This window comes from Pararge aegeria, chromosome 1 (genome assembly GCF_905163445.1).
Source record: "Pararge aegeria chromosome 1, ilParAegt1.1, whole genome shotgun sequence".
In the NCBI taxonomy this organism is placed as follows: domain Eukaryota; kingdom Metazoa; phylum Arthropoda; class Insecta; order Lepidoptera; family Nymphalidae; genus Pararge; species Pararge aegeria.
In genome coordinates this window covers 17,422,595-17,441,257 of record NC_053180.1, presented here as the reverse complement: position 1 = coordinate 17,441,257, position 18,663 = coordinate 17,422,595, and the positions used below count along the sequence as shown (strand labels likewise).

The window sequence follows — 18,663 nt, the reverse complement described above, 5'->3', positions numbered from 1 at the left end:
AAGCTGTAGCTAACAGGGGTTATTGTATCGGCAAGCCAAAGAGGGCTGCTTTCAGTAACACTGCACGATTTTAAGCCAGCCTGCAGACATTTTTATAAACACAATCTCGAAACTCAAACTCCCAAATTTTCTGCCAAGAATCCTATCAAAAAGGCTGAGTAGGCATGTCTCTACTCTTCTACTGCGAGTATTTAGTTTCAATATCAGCTGCATAAAACATAAATGGTTCATATTATTCCAAATCAGTTTAAGAATGAGGCGTTCTTCTATCAGAGCAATCTCTTCCTGTTCCTGCACACCTGGTATAACGATTAGCAAAAACTTATAAAAATGGCATTTCTGCGTTTGTTCAAGGGGGGACCCTTGCTAAAATAAAAAAGCTGTAGCTAACAGGGGTTATTGTATCGGCAAGCCAAAGAGGGCTGCTTTCAGTAACACTGCACGATTTCAAGCCAGCCTGCAGACATTTTTATAAACACAATCTCGAAACTCAAACTCCCAAATTTTCTGCCAAGAATCCTATCAAAAAGGCTGAGTAGGCATGTCTCTACTCTTCTACTGCGAGTATTTAGTTTCAATATCAGCTGCATAAAACATAAATGGTTCATATTATTCCAAATCAGTTTAAGAATGAGGCGTTCTTCTATCAGAGCAATCTCTTCCTGTTCCTGCACACCTGGTATAACGATTCGCAAAAACTTATAAAAATGGCATTTCTGCGTTTGTTCAAGGGGGGACCCTTTGCTAAAATAAAAAAGCTGTAGCTAACAGGGGTTATTGTATCGGCAAGCCAAAGAGGGCTGCTTTCAGTAACACTGCACGATTTCAAGCCAGCCTGCAGACATTTTTATAAACACAATCTCGAAACTCAAACTCCCAAATTTTCTGCCAAGAATCCTATCAAAAAGGCTGAGTAGGCATGTCTCTACTCTTCTACTGCGAGTATTTAGTTTCAATATCAGCTGCATGAAACATAAATGGTTCATATTATTCCAAATCAGTTTAAGAATGAGGCGTTCTTCTATCAGAGCAATCTCTTCCTGTTCCTGCACACCTGGTATAACGATTCGCAAAAACTTATAAAAATGGCATTTCTGCGTTTGTTCAAGGGGGGACCCATGCTAAAATAAAAAAGCTGTAGCTAACAGGGGTTATTGTGTCGGCAAGCCAAAGAGGGCTGCTTTCAGTAACACTGCACGATTTTAAGCCAGCCTGCAGACATTTTTATAAACACAATCTCGAAACTCAAACTCCCAAATTTTCTGCCAAGAATCCTATAAAAGGCTGAGTAGGCATGTCTCTACTCTTCTACTGCGAGTATTTAGTTTCAATATCAGCTGCATAAAACATAAATGGTTCATATTATTCCAAATCAGTTTAAGAATGAGGCGTTCTTCTATCAGAGCAATCTCTTCCTGTTCCTGCACACCTGGTATAACGATTAGCAAAAACTTATAAAAATGGCATTTCTGCGTTTGTTCAAGGGGGGACCCTTGCTAAAATAAAAAAGCTGTAGCTAACAGGGGTTATTGTATCGGCAAGCCAAAGAGGGCTGCTTTCAGTAACACTGCACGATTTCAAGCCAGCCTGCAGACATTTTTATAAACACAATCTCGAAACTCAAACTCCCAAATTTTCTGCCAAGAATCCTATCAAAAAGGCTGAGTAGGCATGTATCTACTCTTCTACTGCGAGTATTTAGTTTCAATATCAGCAGCATAAGAGATAAATGGTTCATATTATTCCAAATCAGTTTAAGAATGAGGCGTTCTTCTATCAGAGCAATCTCTTCCTGTTCCTGCACACCTGGTATAACGATTCGCAAAAACTTATAAAAATGGCATTTCTGCGTTTGTTCAAGGGGGGACCCTTGCTAAAATAAAAAAGCTGTAGCTAACAGGGGTTATTGTATCGGCAAGCCAAAGAGGGCTGCTTTCAGTAACACTGCACGATTTCAAGCCAGCCTGCAGACATTTTTATAAACACAATCTCGAAACTCAAACTCCCAAATTTTCTGCCAAGAATCCTATCAAAAAGGCTGAGTAGGCATGTCTCTACTCTTCTACTGCGAGTATTTAGTTTCAATATCAGCTGCATAAAACATAAATGGTTCATATTATTCCAAATCAGTTTAAGAATGAGGCGTTCTTCTATCAGAGCAATCTCTTCCTGTTCCTGCACACCTGGTATAACGATTCGCAAAAACTTATAAAAATGGCATTTCTGCGTTTGTTCAAGGGGGGACCCATGCTAAAATAAAAAAGCTGTAGCTAACAGGGGTTATTGTGTCGGCAAGCCAAAGAGGGCTGCTTTCAGTAACACTGCACGATTTCAAGCCAGCCTGCAGACATTTTTACAAACACAATCTCGAAACTCAAACTCCCAAATTTTCTGCCAAGTATCCTATCAAAAGAGCTGAGTAGGCATATCTAAACTCTTCTACTGCGAGTGTTTAGTTTCAATATCAGCAGCATAAGAGATAAATGGTTCATATTATTCCAAATCAGTTTAAGAATGAGACGTTCTTCTATCAGAGCAATCTCTTCCTGTTCCTGCACTCCTGGTATAACGATTCGCAAAAACTTATAAAAATGGCATTTCTGCGTTTGTTCAAGGGGGGACCCTTGCTAAAATAAAAAAGCTGTAGCTAACAGGGGTTATTGTATCGGCAAGCCAAAGAGGGCTGCTTTCAGTAACACTGCACGATTTTAAGCCAGCCTGCAGACATTTTTATAAACACAATCTCGAAACTCAAACTCCCAAATTTTCTGCCAAGAATCCTATCAAAAAGGCTGAGTAGGCATGTCTCTACTCTTCTACTGCGAGTATTTAGTTTCAATATCAGCTGCATAAAACATAAATGGTTCATATTATTCCAAATCAGTTTAAGAATGAGGCGTTCTTCTATCAGAGCAATCTCTTCCTGTTCCTGCACACCTGGTATAACGATTAGCAAAAACTTATAAAAATGGCATTTCTGCGTTTGTTCAAGGGGGGACCCTTGCTAAAATAAAAAAGCTGTAGCTAACAGGGGTTATTGTATCGGCAAGCCAAAGAGGGCTGCTTTCAGTAACACTGCACGATTTCAAGCCAGCCTGCAGACATTTTTATAAACACAATCTCGAAACTCAAACTCCCAAATTTTCTGCCAAGAATCCTATCAAAAAGGCTGAGTAGGCATGTCTCTACTCTTCTACTGCGAGTATTTAGTTTCAATATCAGCTGCATAAAACATAAATGGTTCATATTATTCCAAATCAGTTTAAGAATGAGGCGTTCTTCTATCAGAGCAATCTCTTCCTGTTCCTGCACACCTGGTATAACGATTCGCAAAAACTTATAAAAATGGCATTTCTGCGTTTGTTCAAGGGGGGACCCTTTGCTAAAATAAAAAAGCTGTAGCTAACAGGGGTTATTGTATCGGCAAGCCAAAGAGGGCTGCTTTCAGTAACACTGCACGATTTCAAGCCAGCCTGCAGACATTTTTATAAACACAATCTCGAAACTCAAACTCCCAAATTTTCTGCCAAGAATCCTATCAAAAAGGCTGAGTAGGCATGTCTCTACTCTTCTACTGCGAGTATTTAGTTTCAATATCAGCTGCATAAAACATAAATGGTTCATATTATTCCAAATCAGTTTAAGAATGAGGCGTTCTTCTATCAGAGCAATCTCTTCCTGTTCCTGCACACCTGGTATAACGATTCGCAAAAACTTATAAAAATGGCATTTCTGCGTTTGTTCAAGGGGGGACCCTTGCTAAAATAAAAAAGCTGTAGCTAACAGGGGTTATTGTATCGGCAAGCCAAAGAGGGCTGCTTTCAGTAAGACTGCACGATTTTAAGCCAGCCTGCAGACATTTTTATAAACACAATCTCGAAACTCAAACTCCCAAATTTTCTGCCAAGTATTCTATCAAAATAGCTGAGTAGGCATGTCTCTACTCTTCAAATTTATTTTAAGTTTTTCTTATCTTTAAATAACATAATATTAAAATTACAGACATTATAAAATACTTTGAAATTTTTATAAAAAAAAAAAAAAAAACGCGTATGGCACATAGTTATCATTGTCAAAAATGTCTGGCAATAAAAAAACTAAGTCAGGTAGACTTATTTAAAAACAAACAATTAAAAATTACGCCTTCTAAAATGTTTTGAAATACAGAATTATTACCTGGACAGGTAGGATGCGCACTCATGGACGCAACCGCTACCGCTAGCCAGATAGCCCAGACTCTAACCGAAAGTGTAAGAAGGACGACATATCACAAAATCAGCTGACCTAAACTTCTTTCTCGAAAACGTTGCTAGCTCCTATACTATTACACTTAGTTTTTATCGTGATTTTACAATTAACTTTGATGAATTTATTATCATATGTGTGTTATATAATATACATCACATTCTAAAAAAGACTAAATACATCACATTTTCTCTGCGGCAAACTTCAAACTTGCCGAATGATCTGTGCCTGATATATCACTCTTGTGCTAATGATTATAATAATTCCTCTTGCTCCTGCCGAAGTTTGGAACGAGTTGAGTCTATAAAATATTTAGGCGTTACTCTAGACTGCAATTTAAATTTTAAGAAACATATCGAGTTATTGAGTTCTAGATTAAACAAAATGATTTACATTTTTAAAAATCTCAGGCATGCCGTAACTGCTGCAATCATGAAACGCATCTACCTTGCCTTGTGTCAATCTCTAATTACATATTGCATATCTTCGTGGGGTGGAGCCTCAAAAACTTTTATAAAGAAAGTTGAAATCGCACAACGTGCTTTATTAAAGGTTGCTACTTTTCGCCCTTATCTGTTTTCGACATCTTTGCTTTATCAAAGCTGTGAAGTTCTCTCAGTAAGGAAATTGTTTATATTAAGTGTCTTACTAAAGCAACATGCTGAACTTACGTATGATACTGCCCATCTTAATAAACGCAGAAAACATACCGTAGTAAAAACATCACAATTATCAAACACATCATTTATTAAAAAATTCTTTTCTTTCCTGGGACCTCATTTGTATAACAAAATAAATGAGTCAACGAACATCTACCCTCTCAACAAAATAAATTGTAAAAAAGCCATAACTGCATATTTAAAGAGTTTATCATATGACGATACTGAAAACCTACTTACTATTTTAAAATAAAAAGGGCACCCATCTTCTGTTAAAATTTAATTTATTTACTAACAACTTTATTTACAAAGTACCCTTTACACACATTCATTCTCATCAATGAATACAGCAATACACACCCTCTCTTCACTACATCACACACACACACACAAACAACAGACATACACCTTTATATTTATTAATTTTTTTTTTTTTTTTTATAGAGAGGAACAAGTAGTATATAACATATCTATAATCAACCTTTTACAAAAATTATAAATCAATTAGCCCGTTAGTATATTCCTATTATTATTAAGTAATTATAACTGCATGTTTAATATTTGAGCTAAAAATAATCAAAAACCCTAGGGGGTGAAGGCACTGAAGCTGAAATACAAGGTTTCTTAGTTTAGCTTCAGAAGCTTGTAGTAATATAATTTTTTAAGATTTCATGGATGCCCCCATCCTATAAAATAAGAAATGTTTTACTATATTGTTTAGACTTAAGATTTTTGGAAATAAATATTATTATTATTATTATTATTATTATATAGGTTAACTAGCTTTTGCCCTGAGACTTCGCCCGCGTTTGTTTTTGTTTGCAAAGCATCTAGGTAAGAACATTTTATTTAGGATTTGTGTGGCATTCCATTGAGGTGTAGTTCTACAGACTTTTTAAAGATGTATTCTTGTAAAAGATAATCGGATGTGCTTTTAAAAAAAAGAACTCGCAATTAAGCGTATTTCTTAAAATAACTGTTTTCTATAGGTGTAGTCCTTAATTTTTTATAACTCTCGATAACTTCTAAATAAAATATTTGATTGGAATGAATTAAATAGTATTTTACTGCTATGTAAATACCCTTGACGAACAAAACCATTTATTTGAATAAGAATTGATACTGCGATACTAATTTCTACCGGCGATCTAATAAAATTTTAGAACACAAAAACTTCTAATGCGACTTTACTTGACAGGTTCTAGATATATTCCCACGCGAACTTTTTTGTGAACTTTAATCACGTAATACACAAAATAGTTTTCTCAGCGCACGCCAAGTAATTATTTCATAGGCAACATTAAGGATCTCCTAATTTTTAGTAAACAAATGTTATGTTAAAAAGCCTTCAGCCTATTTTACTTCATGATAGTTTAGCTTTCTTTTGACAAAGAAATAGTTAAAATCGGTCCTGGACTTTCGTAGTCTATTGGGTACAAACAAACAAAGAAACAAAAAAAAAACGTATCTCTTTATAATATTAGTATAAATAACTATGTAACATAGTTTATTTTAATATCGTCGCTTAATATGCGTTTACTTATAATTTTTCGCTATTATAATCAACGAGTATACCTACAAATACTATAACTGTGTAGGAACCGTTTTATCTCGTGGGATAAAAAGTTTATGGTACCTTCCGTCCTTTCAACTAAATTTATGCCGAAAATCAAGTTCATTACATGCTTAGTTAGGGCGTGGAGAAAGTAATTGATAGTGAGGAGACTATCAATTACTTTTTACTATTAGTTTACAGAAATCGTTTTTTTAGTAGTAGGTATAGGTATATATAGGAAGGTATAGATACATATATTATCTGCGCTATGTGTAACAGGCCGCATTCTTGAAGAAATACTGTATTATATGCGGACAAGGGAACCTAATTGGCTACAACGCACGCAGCCGCCCAATGTCTACCCTAAAATATAAATTACAAGACCTGCGTGGAAGTACAATAGTTTTCATGAATGCTGAAATATAGTGGCATTTGACCCCGGAATTATTCGGTCGCGTGCTTACCAAAATTCCATTTGCGTAGTTCAAAATGTTTCCGTTCCGATTGGAATCTACACAACTAAGTACGGAGATTTAACTAGCAGTTACTTATGCTACTCTTTATTTCGAAAACCTACACCTTAAACTAATTTCACTCGAAGCAATGACATAAAAAAATTTACTCCTTTATTGCACACACATACGCAATCACACACACACACGCGCGCGCACAAACACACACACCCGCAAAGTAAAGATTATTTGTAATAAATAGGAACAGGACACGAACGTCGTAAAACTTTGAATCGTAGAACTACACAAAAAATTTACCTTCACCTAAAGTTGCCTAAACACTGATATTTCCCCGATTTTATCTCACGATCAAGCGAGCCCTAGTTCAACAATCGATCTTTGAACATACAATACACTAAACAGCTCTTTTCTGGCGAAGGGACTTTTAAAATGGCACCCTCGAAGATTGCGAAATGATTAAGCACGTCAAGTTTTATTATTAGAGAGCTGTGTGAGTATAATTCTTCATTGAATTATTGTACTACTGCGTATGAACTTCCAAATGGAATCATTGCAGAAACATAATGGCACCAATTCATTTATACTTTGCGTTAAACCAAGCGGGCAAACGAGGTAACCTTATACTGCCGACTTGCTGACTTGAGAAGTGCTTAAATCAGACTAATCCCTCCTCTGTTGGAACGAGTAGGTAAGCTCGTATGTAGTCGTTCTGAGTCGTAGAGCTTAAAGTCAAAGTCAAAAATATCTTTATTCAAGTAAGCCCATAAATTACACTAATGATACGTACATTACATGAGAAATGTGTACATGGTAGTGAGATGATGGTGAAAACCGTATGCATGAACTTCAACCTCTCCTTATGTTTTTTAGGAGAGGCTTGCGAAAGGAAGAGATGAATGGCGCAAGAGCATTAATGAGGGATGCCGTATCTGTGACGAAGCTTGACTTGGTGTTCTTGCTAAAAAAAGGATACGAAGGCATACCACGGCATCTTCAGATTGCGCCGAAGGGTTCAACTGCCATATTTGCGGCCGTAAATGTCGCTCGCGCATCGGCTTATTTCCCATACAAAAAGAAGTGTCGTTTAGAAAGTGTTTCAACCGTCTCTCAAGACGCACAGGCTGATGATGATGAACTTAAAACTAAATCTACGACGCGACGGTTCCAATCGCTTATGTCATGTAAAATGAATATTACAAACACGAAGTATTCATTTGTATAGAAGTTTAAATAAACTATACGTATCCCAGAATGTGTACACGAATCAATGTTTAATAGGTATAGCTTTGTTGACATATCTAAAATATTTGGTATGAATAACTCATTTTCGCGTAGATTCCTTGAGATGCAGCTGGCTGACTGCAAAATTAAACGCTGACCTCATCCAAAACATTGCTAGCATGCCCAAACGGCAACTACTTTTCTTTTTTTTTTCAAATCAAAATCCAATTTTAATTCGCTAACTTTTAAAACGTAGACATTAACCTATCTTGTCACTTTTGATTTTAGTGAAGTTTTATCTGTTAACAAAAAACTAAAAGGGCTCTAGCGGCCAAATTTTGATACATTGAAAATATGGAACGCTGTATTTCAGACCGTATTTCGTATCCTCGAGCGTAGACTTCCCGCAGAAAATGTTACCTATCCGATGAACATTCACCATTGGTTATGGGAATTTTGTAGGCAGTTCCAAATTCCGCGGATGTGTCGATTGAGTTCAGCGGCTTGTTTGATTTCGTCTGCCCACCTAGACGAAGCTAGAAGGTCTTTCGCAAGGAAGGTCTAACGCTGTGTTTATTGTTGTGGGATCGCCATCCAGCACTCAAGGACACCAGTGTCCATTGGTGTCATTGGTTTACCGAGCTTTGCTTCCCGCTCGTTGTCAATTTTGCATACTATCTGCGCGCCGCGGTTACCCGAAATATATAAGTCGTTTGGTTGTTTCGTTACGCCATAACTGAAGGACGATATTTGTTGTAAATATACGAATGTCCCTTGGGAATTTGGAGTAGCCTATGTCTGCCTTTTAACTAACTCTATGCGAAAAATCAATTCCATTGGTTTCTTAACTATTGGTTCTTATTGTGATGTGAAACTACTATTGACGAATAATGCATCCCTCCTTTCCTATACTTATGTGAAAGTTACTGCGTGAAACGAGGACAAAATAAAAAATTTAGTTTCGCTATTTTCGCTTAGACCGAACCTCGTTTGACCTCCTGCCATTGCCTTGGCCTTGGACTGGAAATATAAAATGAAATGTATTATTTGCGGCAGGGTTCATCAGCGGCGGAACTACTCAGTTCGCAAGAGCGGGGGGCGCTAGTGAAGCACGTGCTCGAGTCAGCACGCGCGGAGCCCGGAGACGAACATGCCCTAGAACCTGCGCTTACCTTGCGACCTGGCCAGAGTATTGGTAAGATGGATTTATAAAATTATTGGGTAATTGTCATTAAACCTAGCTTAATATGTTCCTTCTTTATCATCGCGTTTTTTTTTAAATGTTTATAGACGAGCGCTTGACTGCAATCACACCTAATAAGTAGTAAGCGATGATGCAGCCTAAGGTGGAGCGCGCTTGCCTAGAAGATGCCTATTCACTCTTGATTTGAAGGTACTCATATTGTAGGTACTGGGGAAAATTGAAGCTGGAAGGGCATTCCAGATCGGTGCGGATCAGAAATGAAGCTTCGTACGCGTCCGCGGTATATTGACCACGTAGGGATGCAGATCCTGACGGCGACAACCATCACGATAAGGCAAACATAATTCGTTAACAGGGTATATTTTTTTCAGTGCCAGCGTGCGTAAGTCGCGGTGTGGTAGCCAGTATGTTCCCTTTACACGAGAGAACCGCTTTGGAGAGTCTGAGAAATAAATGGGTAAAGACTTTATTCACTCCGCAACCTTTGGGTAAGTTGGCAATAATGTAATTCCAATCAAACGTAGTTTTCTGTGTTTGAATTATCGATTTATTCAATTATTCCGGAGACTTCGTCCGCGTTTCTTTCGGTTTTGAATCTCAAAGGAATCGTTTGTTTTCCCAGGCTAAAAAGCATTATACGTCCATCTCCTGACTCAAGTCAAGCCGTTTTGGTGCTCCTTCAACTTTACTAGACATTATTCTGTTTTTTTGTTATTTACAGATGAAATTAGTGAATATTTCGGTGTAAAAATAGCAATGTATTTCGCTTGGCTCGGGCATTATACGCGGTCACTTACGGTGCCGGCCGTCGTTGGATTTGTATTTTGGGTAAGTCACTTTTGGACTTACTTATAGCTTTGATTATGTTAACCTGACTCGTTGGTCTTGTGCTCAGTAAGAAAGATGGTAAAAAACCGCAAAACCGCAAAAGTTAACCTATAGTACAAAGAAAAAGCTTATCCGTATTTCGAAGGAAAGTAACTGACAACCGTCTTGAAGGTTGTAACAGCTTCACTGAATGAAGGGCGCGTGCGCGTTCCTAAAATTTTGCCTTTTGAAAAGTCCTACGATTCTATGTCATTGGGGGATTAGAGGGACGTTGACATTAGGATACTTCCTGCGAAGGTTTGGTCCTTGGCTTAGTTCGACGTCTTCGAGTTTTGGACTAGGTTTTAGTCCGTACCTTCCTCGTCAGGGTGACGTCAGAAATCGGGGGTAAAAAATAAAACAAAGAAAGTCAACATTTAGCATTAACTGCGCCTTGGAGCAAACCAAAGCCGTAACGCTGGTGTTTCGCGGAGCTATACGTAGACGCGGACGGAAGTATTTTTTATTTTTTTATTTAGTCTTTTGTTTTATGACTACAAATTATTTTGACCAGGGCCACTTTATGTACGTATGATTACATTAGTATGTTAATGTATGATTTAAAATTTCACACTGAGTGCCTAGTGTTGGAGTTTCTACCTATTCGATCGAGTTAACAACGATTTTTATGGGATTGAACCAGCGCCGTCTAGTGACGATACTGGAAAACAGTAAGTATCACGCGATCGAATAGGTAGACATAGGTAGAAAGTTTCACACTAGGCGCTCTGATTGCGAATGTCGCAAGGCCAATGCTGGTGGCATACAGTCTAGACTAGACTAGAGTTAGACTCTTTGAGCGAATAAATTTATATTTAAATAGTTTTTTATTCTTTTTAATTATTGTTTTTTTTAGGTATGGCTAGGAACAGCAAACGATTACTGGAAAGACATAGCTTACGTGCTGTTTTCATTATTTAACGTTCTATGGGCTTGCGTTTATTTGGAGACATGGAAAAGGTAATCACTTATATACTATTTATTAAATGTGCCATATCAAATTAAATAGGTTAATTTGTGTTATATCAATTAAATGTGCTTTCCAGGGAAACAAACAGCAATTTTACACTTATATAAGTACATAATACAATAATTTCTTGCATAAATTAAATGTAGATGAATATGTACTTATAAAATTTTTAGCAAAGACTTACTAAAGATATAGAAAAATGACCAGTAGCCCTAGTACAAGACTGGCTCGCTCGCAATCGAGATGTCGTTTTTGAGTGTAGAAATACTGGAACTTCGGAGTAAAATGGATCTTATTTGCATTTAACTAAAGCTCAAATTTGCTACACAATGCTTTAGCTCTTTCTTTAGCTTTTGGCAGGAAGTTTGTAAAATAAAAATCAGAGATACAGGATTTGCAACTAAAACGAATGACATTAGGTCCATTTTACTTTGACGATACAGAGTTAATATGTAAAAACGACTCCTTCACTGCGAACGAGAAAACTTTTACTAAGGAGAGGTGATTATTTGTCGATCGCTTTAGCAGTAGTAGAGCTTATTGTGTCAGAGGTTGTCCGGGGAAGTACTAACACCATGTTTATTTCTGCCGCTAAGCAGCAATGCTGTGTTCCGGTCTGAAGGGCATGGGTGCCGGTAAAGTTACAGGAACTTTGCAGGACGTGTTCCTCGCACGCCCTACGAAATGATGCTCTGTTTATAGGCGAACGTTTTCCACTTACCATCAGTATCAGTACCTTATCATCAGTATCAAAAAACAACCAAACCAAAAAAAAAAGATTTTATAAGCTGCAGCATAGCTAGCATGGGCAGGAGACAATTATCTCCCCGGGGAAAGGGTAAAAATTTATCTTCTCCCACAGCTTTATCAACTCTCAGAGCACTGGCGCACAATTGGAAATAATATACAAATAATATATATGTAATACTATTGCCCGCGACTTCGTCTGCGTTTGATTTTGTTTTTTGATGTGGCGTTAAATTTAGTCATAGTTCTGAAAAAAATTTAAGTATTCAGTATCGCTAAGCCTTAAATGAGGGGTTTGCTGCCGTCCGCTGAGGAGTTCTGTCCTCTATGTCCAACCACATTTTATAACCTCTATAGTACAAAAATAATTATTTAAATCGGTTATAATTTGTCGGAGTTATGGTGTAAAATCGTCAAACACTTTCATCCCCTCTCCCAAAAGAACCGAGCTTACTTCCAAGAATATGTGTACAAAGTTTCATGAGGATAGGTGAAGTAGTTTTTGCGTAAAAGCGTAACAAACAAACTTACATTGACATTTATAATATTAAGTAGGGATAGGGATTAAACGGAGGTAAACTTCTCCTATTCTCGTGCTTCCCGTGCTTTAGCAGGTTGTCACGTGAATTACATCCCCCGATTATATCCCCTGACAGGGGATGTAATTTATGTCTACTGTCCGTGCTAACTCTGCAGGTGTATTCTTCTTGTTTATTTTTATTTTTGTAAACAAAGTCTTTTTAGTAGTGGCCATTGGACCCATTTACTTCGTCGACGATATAAAACTAATATCCTTTTTTTTCACTACAAGTTGACTACTATACTATACATGACTGCAACATCATTGTTTTTGACTTCATGTTTACTTTATTCAAACACTATATTAAACCACTTTTATATATTTTTTTCTAGATACTCGAACGTATTGGCATATAGATGGGGCACTTTAGATCAGAGGGATGAATTATTGGTGGAGCCGCGCCCGTTGTTTCAGGTAAATATTCTCCACCTACGAGGGAAACAAAAGACAAAATTGTATTAACCTTAAGGGTTGTAACAGCGTCACAACTTGGGGGTTAGCGGGAAGCTCATCAGGAGTAGAATTTTCCAGGCTCAATGAGATCGGGGTGGAAAAAAGTAGATGTCAACCTAACAGCGCCTGCTGGAGGGCCGGACCTTGATTAGAGGAAACCGGCATGCTTGAGAGTTCTCTATAACGTACTCAAAGGTGTGTGGAGTCCACCAATCCGCACTGGGACAGCGTGGTTGACTACGGCCTTAACCCCTTTTCATTGTTGGAGTGGACCCGTGCTCTGTATTGGTCCCGTAATGGTTTGACATGATAATAATAATAATGGTGATTTATACTTTGAGTCTTAATAATAAACATGACATAGCTCGTAATAGTTACACAGTATTTTCACGGTCTGACATTTGGAAAGTGTAGTTTCGCACATTTAGTATCATTAGAGCTTTTTAAAGTCAGAACACGTCCGGGGAGTTACTACGGCTTATTCCTGCCGCCAAGCAGCAATGCTGTGTTCCGGTCTGCAGGGCGTGGACGCCGCTGTATTTGGCATATGAGACTTAACACCTACGCCATACGTACAACGGACGGTTCCAGACCAACCAAGTGCGGAAAGGACACAGGGCGGCACTACGTAGCACGTGTAATGCAAGGAGCATGCCATCTTGCTCTAAAGATGGTTTTCCACTTATAATAAAGTCGGCCATCTGCTTGGTACGTAAATCATAACGATTACAAAAAAAATAACACCAATTCGACGCACTTTTCAAATGTCAGAACGTGACAAAACACTGCGTACTGCGTAACTATTTCGACGTTATGCCGCGTTTATATACAACGTGTAAATGAAAACCGAAATAATATATAGGAGGCTTCAAACATTGATACTGCCTCTGAGACTAATCTGGGAAACCGAAACGCTAATAGTTTTTAGTTAGACCATTGCCATGGTTTTTAATGAAAGAAGTCAGATACAGCCCTAACATCACATACATAAGTAAAATCAAGTGACTCCTTTCACTTTATTAGGTACGCGTCGTGTAGCGTAGGTACTATGCACGTGTCGATCTTTTATCTTGAATAGGGTTGTCATAAGTAAGTTTGTATGGAAAAATAAATATGCTTCTTTTGTTTTAATATTTTTACAGGGGGATTCTTTTTTAAATATACTAAGCCATCCTTCAACAGTAGTTCTTAATTCCGTTACACGTTGTATATGGCCCAAATAATATAAGCGTCTTAAGCCAAGCTCCGAACTTCAAAGGCAACGATGGTTTTACTCTAACCATTATTTATTTATTTAGTTAACTCTATTACACCACTAAGTTGGGAAATAAAAGAAGAATAGAAACACAAAGATCAATGCGCCAAGGGATTAGTAGATATTGCTACTATTAAACCCGGTAATAACTGATTCGTTGCACACGAAGTTGCGCGGGTCAGCTAGTTATTCGTGAAAATATACACTAGTTTGGCCATCGGGTCCGTAATTTAGGTTAAACGATAACGTCAGAAATTTGGTCGTTGAGAAGATATTTTGTCTCTAGGGAGAAATGGGTACGAGCGAGGTGACGGGCCGGCCCGAGCCGCAATACGCGGCGTGGAGGCGGCGCGTGTGGCGCCACTGCGTGTCTTTGCCGCTCATGCTGTTGTGTCTAGCGGTCGCAGGGCTCGCGACCTTCGCCTTGTTGCGGACACAGGTAAAGTTATCAACATCGACGATAACATTTCTAGAATGCTGCTGAATGAGGTGGATAGAACCATTAATTAAACTTCATTTTCCAAACTTGTGATATAATTTAAACAAAATTTTCATTTCTTTTTAGTATAATAAGTATGTTTAATAAACAATAAAAAAAAAATTGCGATAAAATAAATTAAGTTAACAATAAAATGAGTTCCTATGAAGGTGTGTTCTTTTTTTTTTTTTTTAAATAAACTTATCACTATAAAGCAGCAAAAAGATTGCTTAAATTATGGGACAAGTAAGAGGTAATGGAGGTAATTCTTCCCAGCGAAAAAAAAAAGATATGTTATTCATGACCATTGTCTGACTAAGCGATTGTCCGTATTTTACGATTCAGTAAAATTTACTTGATAGACAAAAAAATCTTGTTACGCGTAGTGACTGACGTTCTTTATGAGTTATAAACACACTATATATGTATCGTTTATAGATTATTAATTTCAATAAAGGGGGGGAGGGGGGAGCTTAATGTATCTTCAGGGCACTGCGTTAAACAGCACCTAGTTTCTATATATTATGTATAATCCAATATGTAGTATTAATGCAGTAATAACCGATTTGTTGTAGACGAAGTTGCGTGGGTCAGCTAGTTTATTCGAAAAAAAATTACATCAGTTATTGGATATTGGATATTGGATAGAAGCAGGCGTTACTTTGCGGAAATCCATGATATATTAACAAAATTAAGCTTAATTTGTTATACTCCGCGAAAAGCAGGAGAATCTGTGTGGTGTAATTTATAATTTCTTCAATCCTTATACCCCACACCAAACAGATCTTCGGCAATATACCCTGTTTCTTAACAATTATTCATTGTAAAGTCAACATCTCCTGATGATGCTCCGGTTTCGGAGCGAAACGTGCGTAGAGGGTATATTGCCGAAGATCTGTTTGGTGTGGGGTATAAGGATTGAAGAAATTATAAATTACACCACACAGATTCTCCTGCTTTTCGCGGAGTATAGCAAATTAAGCTTAATTTTGATAATATTACATCAGTTATCTTAGTACCTGTATTACAAGCTACGCTAATTTTGGGGCTAGATGGCGATGTGTGCATTACTTGGTACCTGTATTACAGTAGATGGCGCAGGGTGTATTATCGTTATATATTTATTAAATATAATACGACAATAAACACATCGCCAACTAGCCCCAAAGTAAGCGTAGCCTGTGTTATTTACTTAGATGACTGATGAATATTTTTATAAATAATATACATAAATACTTAGAATATACATATAAACACCCAGACACTGAAAAACATTTATGCTCATCACCAAACATTTTCCGATCCTTGGCATCCTTGGAATCAGAAAGCAGGGTCGCTGCAAACTGCGTCAATCAAGTTCAAGTCTAAAATGTTATTTGCAGGACTGGTGGGAGGAAACTATATTCTATTTCAGTTGGATACCACGTGCGTTTCTGGCTATATTGATCGCGGTTGAAGAGGAGGTCTATGCAAGGATCGCCAGGTGGCTTAACGATAAAGGTATTTTATATTGTGTTCACATTTTACGTTTAGATCTGATACTTGACTCTTAAGACTAAATAACTTTGTAAGAAATGTAGGTATCTTTTGATTTCATAGATACGAGTATATTGCGATGCGGTAAAACGTCCCGTGTGTTTTATATTTTGTAATATTATGTGTAGATCTGATACTTGGTTAAGACTAAATAACTGGTTAAGAAGTGTTGGTATCTTTTAATTGCATTCATATATTTCGATACGTCAACGTTTGACTGTATCGAAATATATGAATGTCGTTGTTTATTTTTAAAACAGGCAAGCTATGGCTTGATGATGTCCCAGCAAGCCTATTATGTATTTCCAAAAAAAAAGTTTGAAGCTATTGAATGTTGCCATCAAAAAAATGACAAATCATTATTTTTCAGTGCATAGCTTCAGTGGCCAACCGATTGTGGGTTCTTGTGTATTTACAAAATAAAGTAAATAAAAAAAAATATACATAAATTAAATAAAAAAACATTAACATCACAAACCAAAAATTTTAAATTGAAATTAAAATTAGTCTAATAAACAAAATAATATATTTATAAACCTTTGATTTAATGAAATACTTTTTAGCCATTGACGTTATAGCAATAACACACTTTTATTGTGACTAAAATTACATCTGTGTGGAACGAAGGTCATATACCTTAGGTTATATGATCATAGGTTATACTATGTTATGGTTTCTTAATTTCCTTTTTATTAACACTCTTAATATCGGTTGGAAACTGAGGTATCAGAAAATAATGATTCAAGAGGTTCTTGTTGACAACTTATCAAAGTTTCTAACTTAATATCACCGATATCATGGAAGCTGTGCTGGAATAACAACATCGCTCTTTTTACCGAATCCGCTCTGAGACTTCGAACACGTAAATCTAAGTTCGTCTCTACTTTAGTCAAATATCATTTATAAGTTTGGAATCTAAGATACAACGTGCTATATTATATATATTAGACGTTAACTTTGAAATTAATTTTACATTGCTCTGGATTTTTTATATAATTAAATTTAATAGTAAAAAATATATATTGCTAAAATAGCGTGTTAGTGTAAAAGAATAGATAGGATACTATTTACCCCGTAAAAAAAATGGTTTCCTTTAGAAATATCCTCAGTTTTCTTACAAGCACTGCCACTTTTCCCGTTTATTTGATTACTTTATTTGATTACTTTATTAATTATATTTTTTATTATTTTAACAACCTTTTATAATTAACCAAAACAAAAAAAAAAAATATCGCACGGTCGATTTTTTCCCCCCTCCCATTTTATATTATAGTTTTTACACTATGTATTATAAGACGGTGTGTTGTGTGGAGTTATGTACTAGCAACACTCACAAACAGAAATAACACTTGCGTATTTGAAAGATTTGGATTTTTTGCATGCGTCAACCCTTATCTTCTAGACTCTTTTTAGATCAAATTCCATAGCACATTTAACTATAGAAGTGATATTTAGTTTAAATAGCTGTATAAAATAAAATATTGTTAAAGTTAGTAATAGTTTATTTAGACGTATATAAATGTAGACAATCGAAATATTAGTAGAGGTATAATACTATAGCGCATATTATTTTCTCTTTACCGCTTACCAAACTGGAATGGACACGGAAAAAAAAACCACTATTTTGTATAATGGTAACACCATCATCGTCCAATTTATAAAATAAAATAACAGAAAACTATCGACTCGAGACAAAGTATGAAAACCATCTGATTCTCAAAATAGCATTGGTTTGTATTTGGAAACGCTGTAAAACTAATGCAGTACTAAAAAGAATTAAAAGTTTAATCACGCTTTTGCTAGACTAAAAAGAGGTTAATAACCAAAGAGTTTGAATAAAAACTCACATTAAAGACCACCGCGTATGCCAAAAATTGCACAGACTATGTATTCGCTTGCATGACTTTTTCTGTGCATGTTCTAAGTATTATTTTTTGCATTATAGAATTTCCATTATTAACATATAATTACTAATCATTTTGCAATAGAAAAAGTATTAATCTGGATTTCCATATATATCAGAACATTTATTCATTACATACATTAATCTAATTAAATCATATCACAAACCGATATTTCGTCATTAACTAAACTGTTGTTAAGTGCTTGTTCATAGTAAATTAATATAAATAAGTGGCCAAGTTTGATAAGTCTTATATTGACGTAAGGCCAGACCTAGGCATTAAATTGCGTGCAAATCTGCGTCTTTCTTGCCACGCGGGACGCAAATTTGCATTGACCTTAGCTTTATTGTAAACAGGCACTTAGACGAATATTCATTAAATCAGAAGAAGCAAAAAAAGAAGGAGAAAGGTAGTTAAAAGGAGAGGAAACTAGGTCTTATAGTATATCACAGAAGTTTCGAGTTTTGTTTAACGACGTTGAATTTATTCTATTCTCTCACACTCCGGAGTAAATCT

The 18,663-nt window shown here is 36.5% G+C and overlaps 1 protein-coding gene across 2 annotated transcripts in view; it reads left to right on the top strand.

Moving 5' to 3' along the window:
• The window catches only part of LOC120637821 (anoctamin-8-like), a 49,892-nt gene that overhangs the window by 14,684 nt on the left and 16,545 nt on the right, over positions 1–18,663 (top strand). For both annotated transcript variants that reach the window (XM_039909858.1, XM_039909850.1), the window contains exons 5-12: positions 9,210–9,348; positions 9,729–9,845; positions 10,079–10,185; positions 11,081–11,184; positions 12,854–12,935; positions 14,516–14,668; positions 16,090–16,207; positions 17,918–17,973. In XM_039909858.1, coding sequence (XP_039765792.1) covers positions 9,210–9,348; positions 9,729–9,845; positions 10,079–10,185; positions 11,081–11,184; positions 12,854–12,935; positions 14,516–14,668; positions 16,090–16,207; positions 17,918–17,973 — 876 coding nt within the window. The remainder of the gene's footprint in view (positions 1–9,209; positions 9,349–9,728; positions 9,846–10,078; positions 10,186–11,080; positions 11,185–12,853; positions 12,936–14,515; positions 14,669–16,089; positions 16,208–17,917; positions 17,974–18,663) is intronic.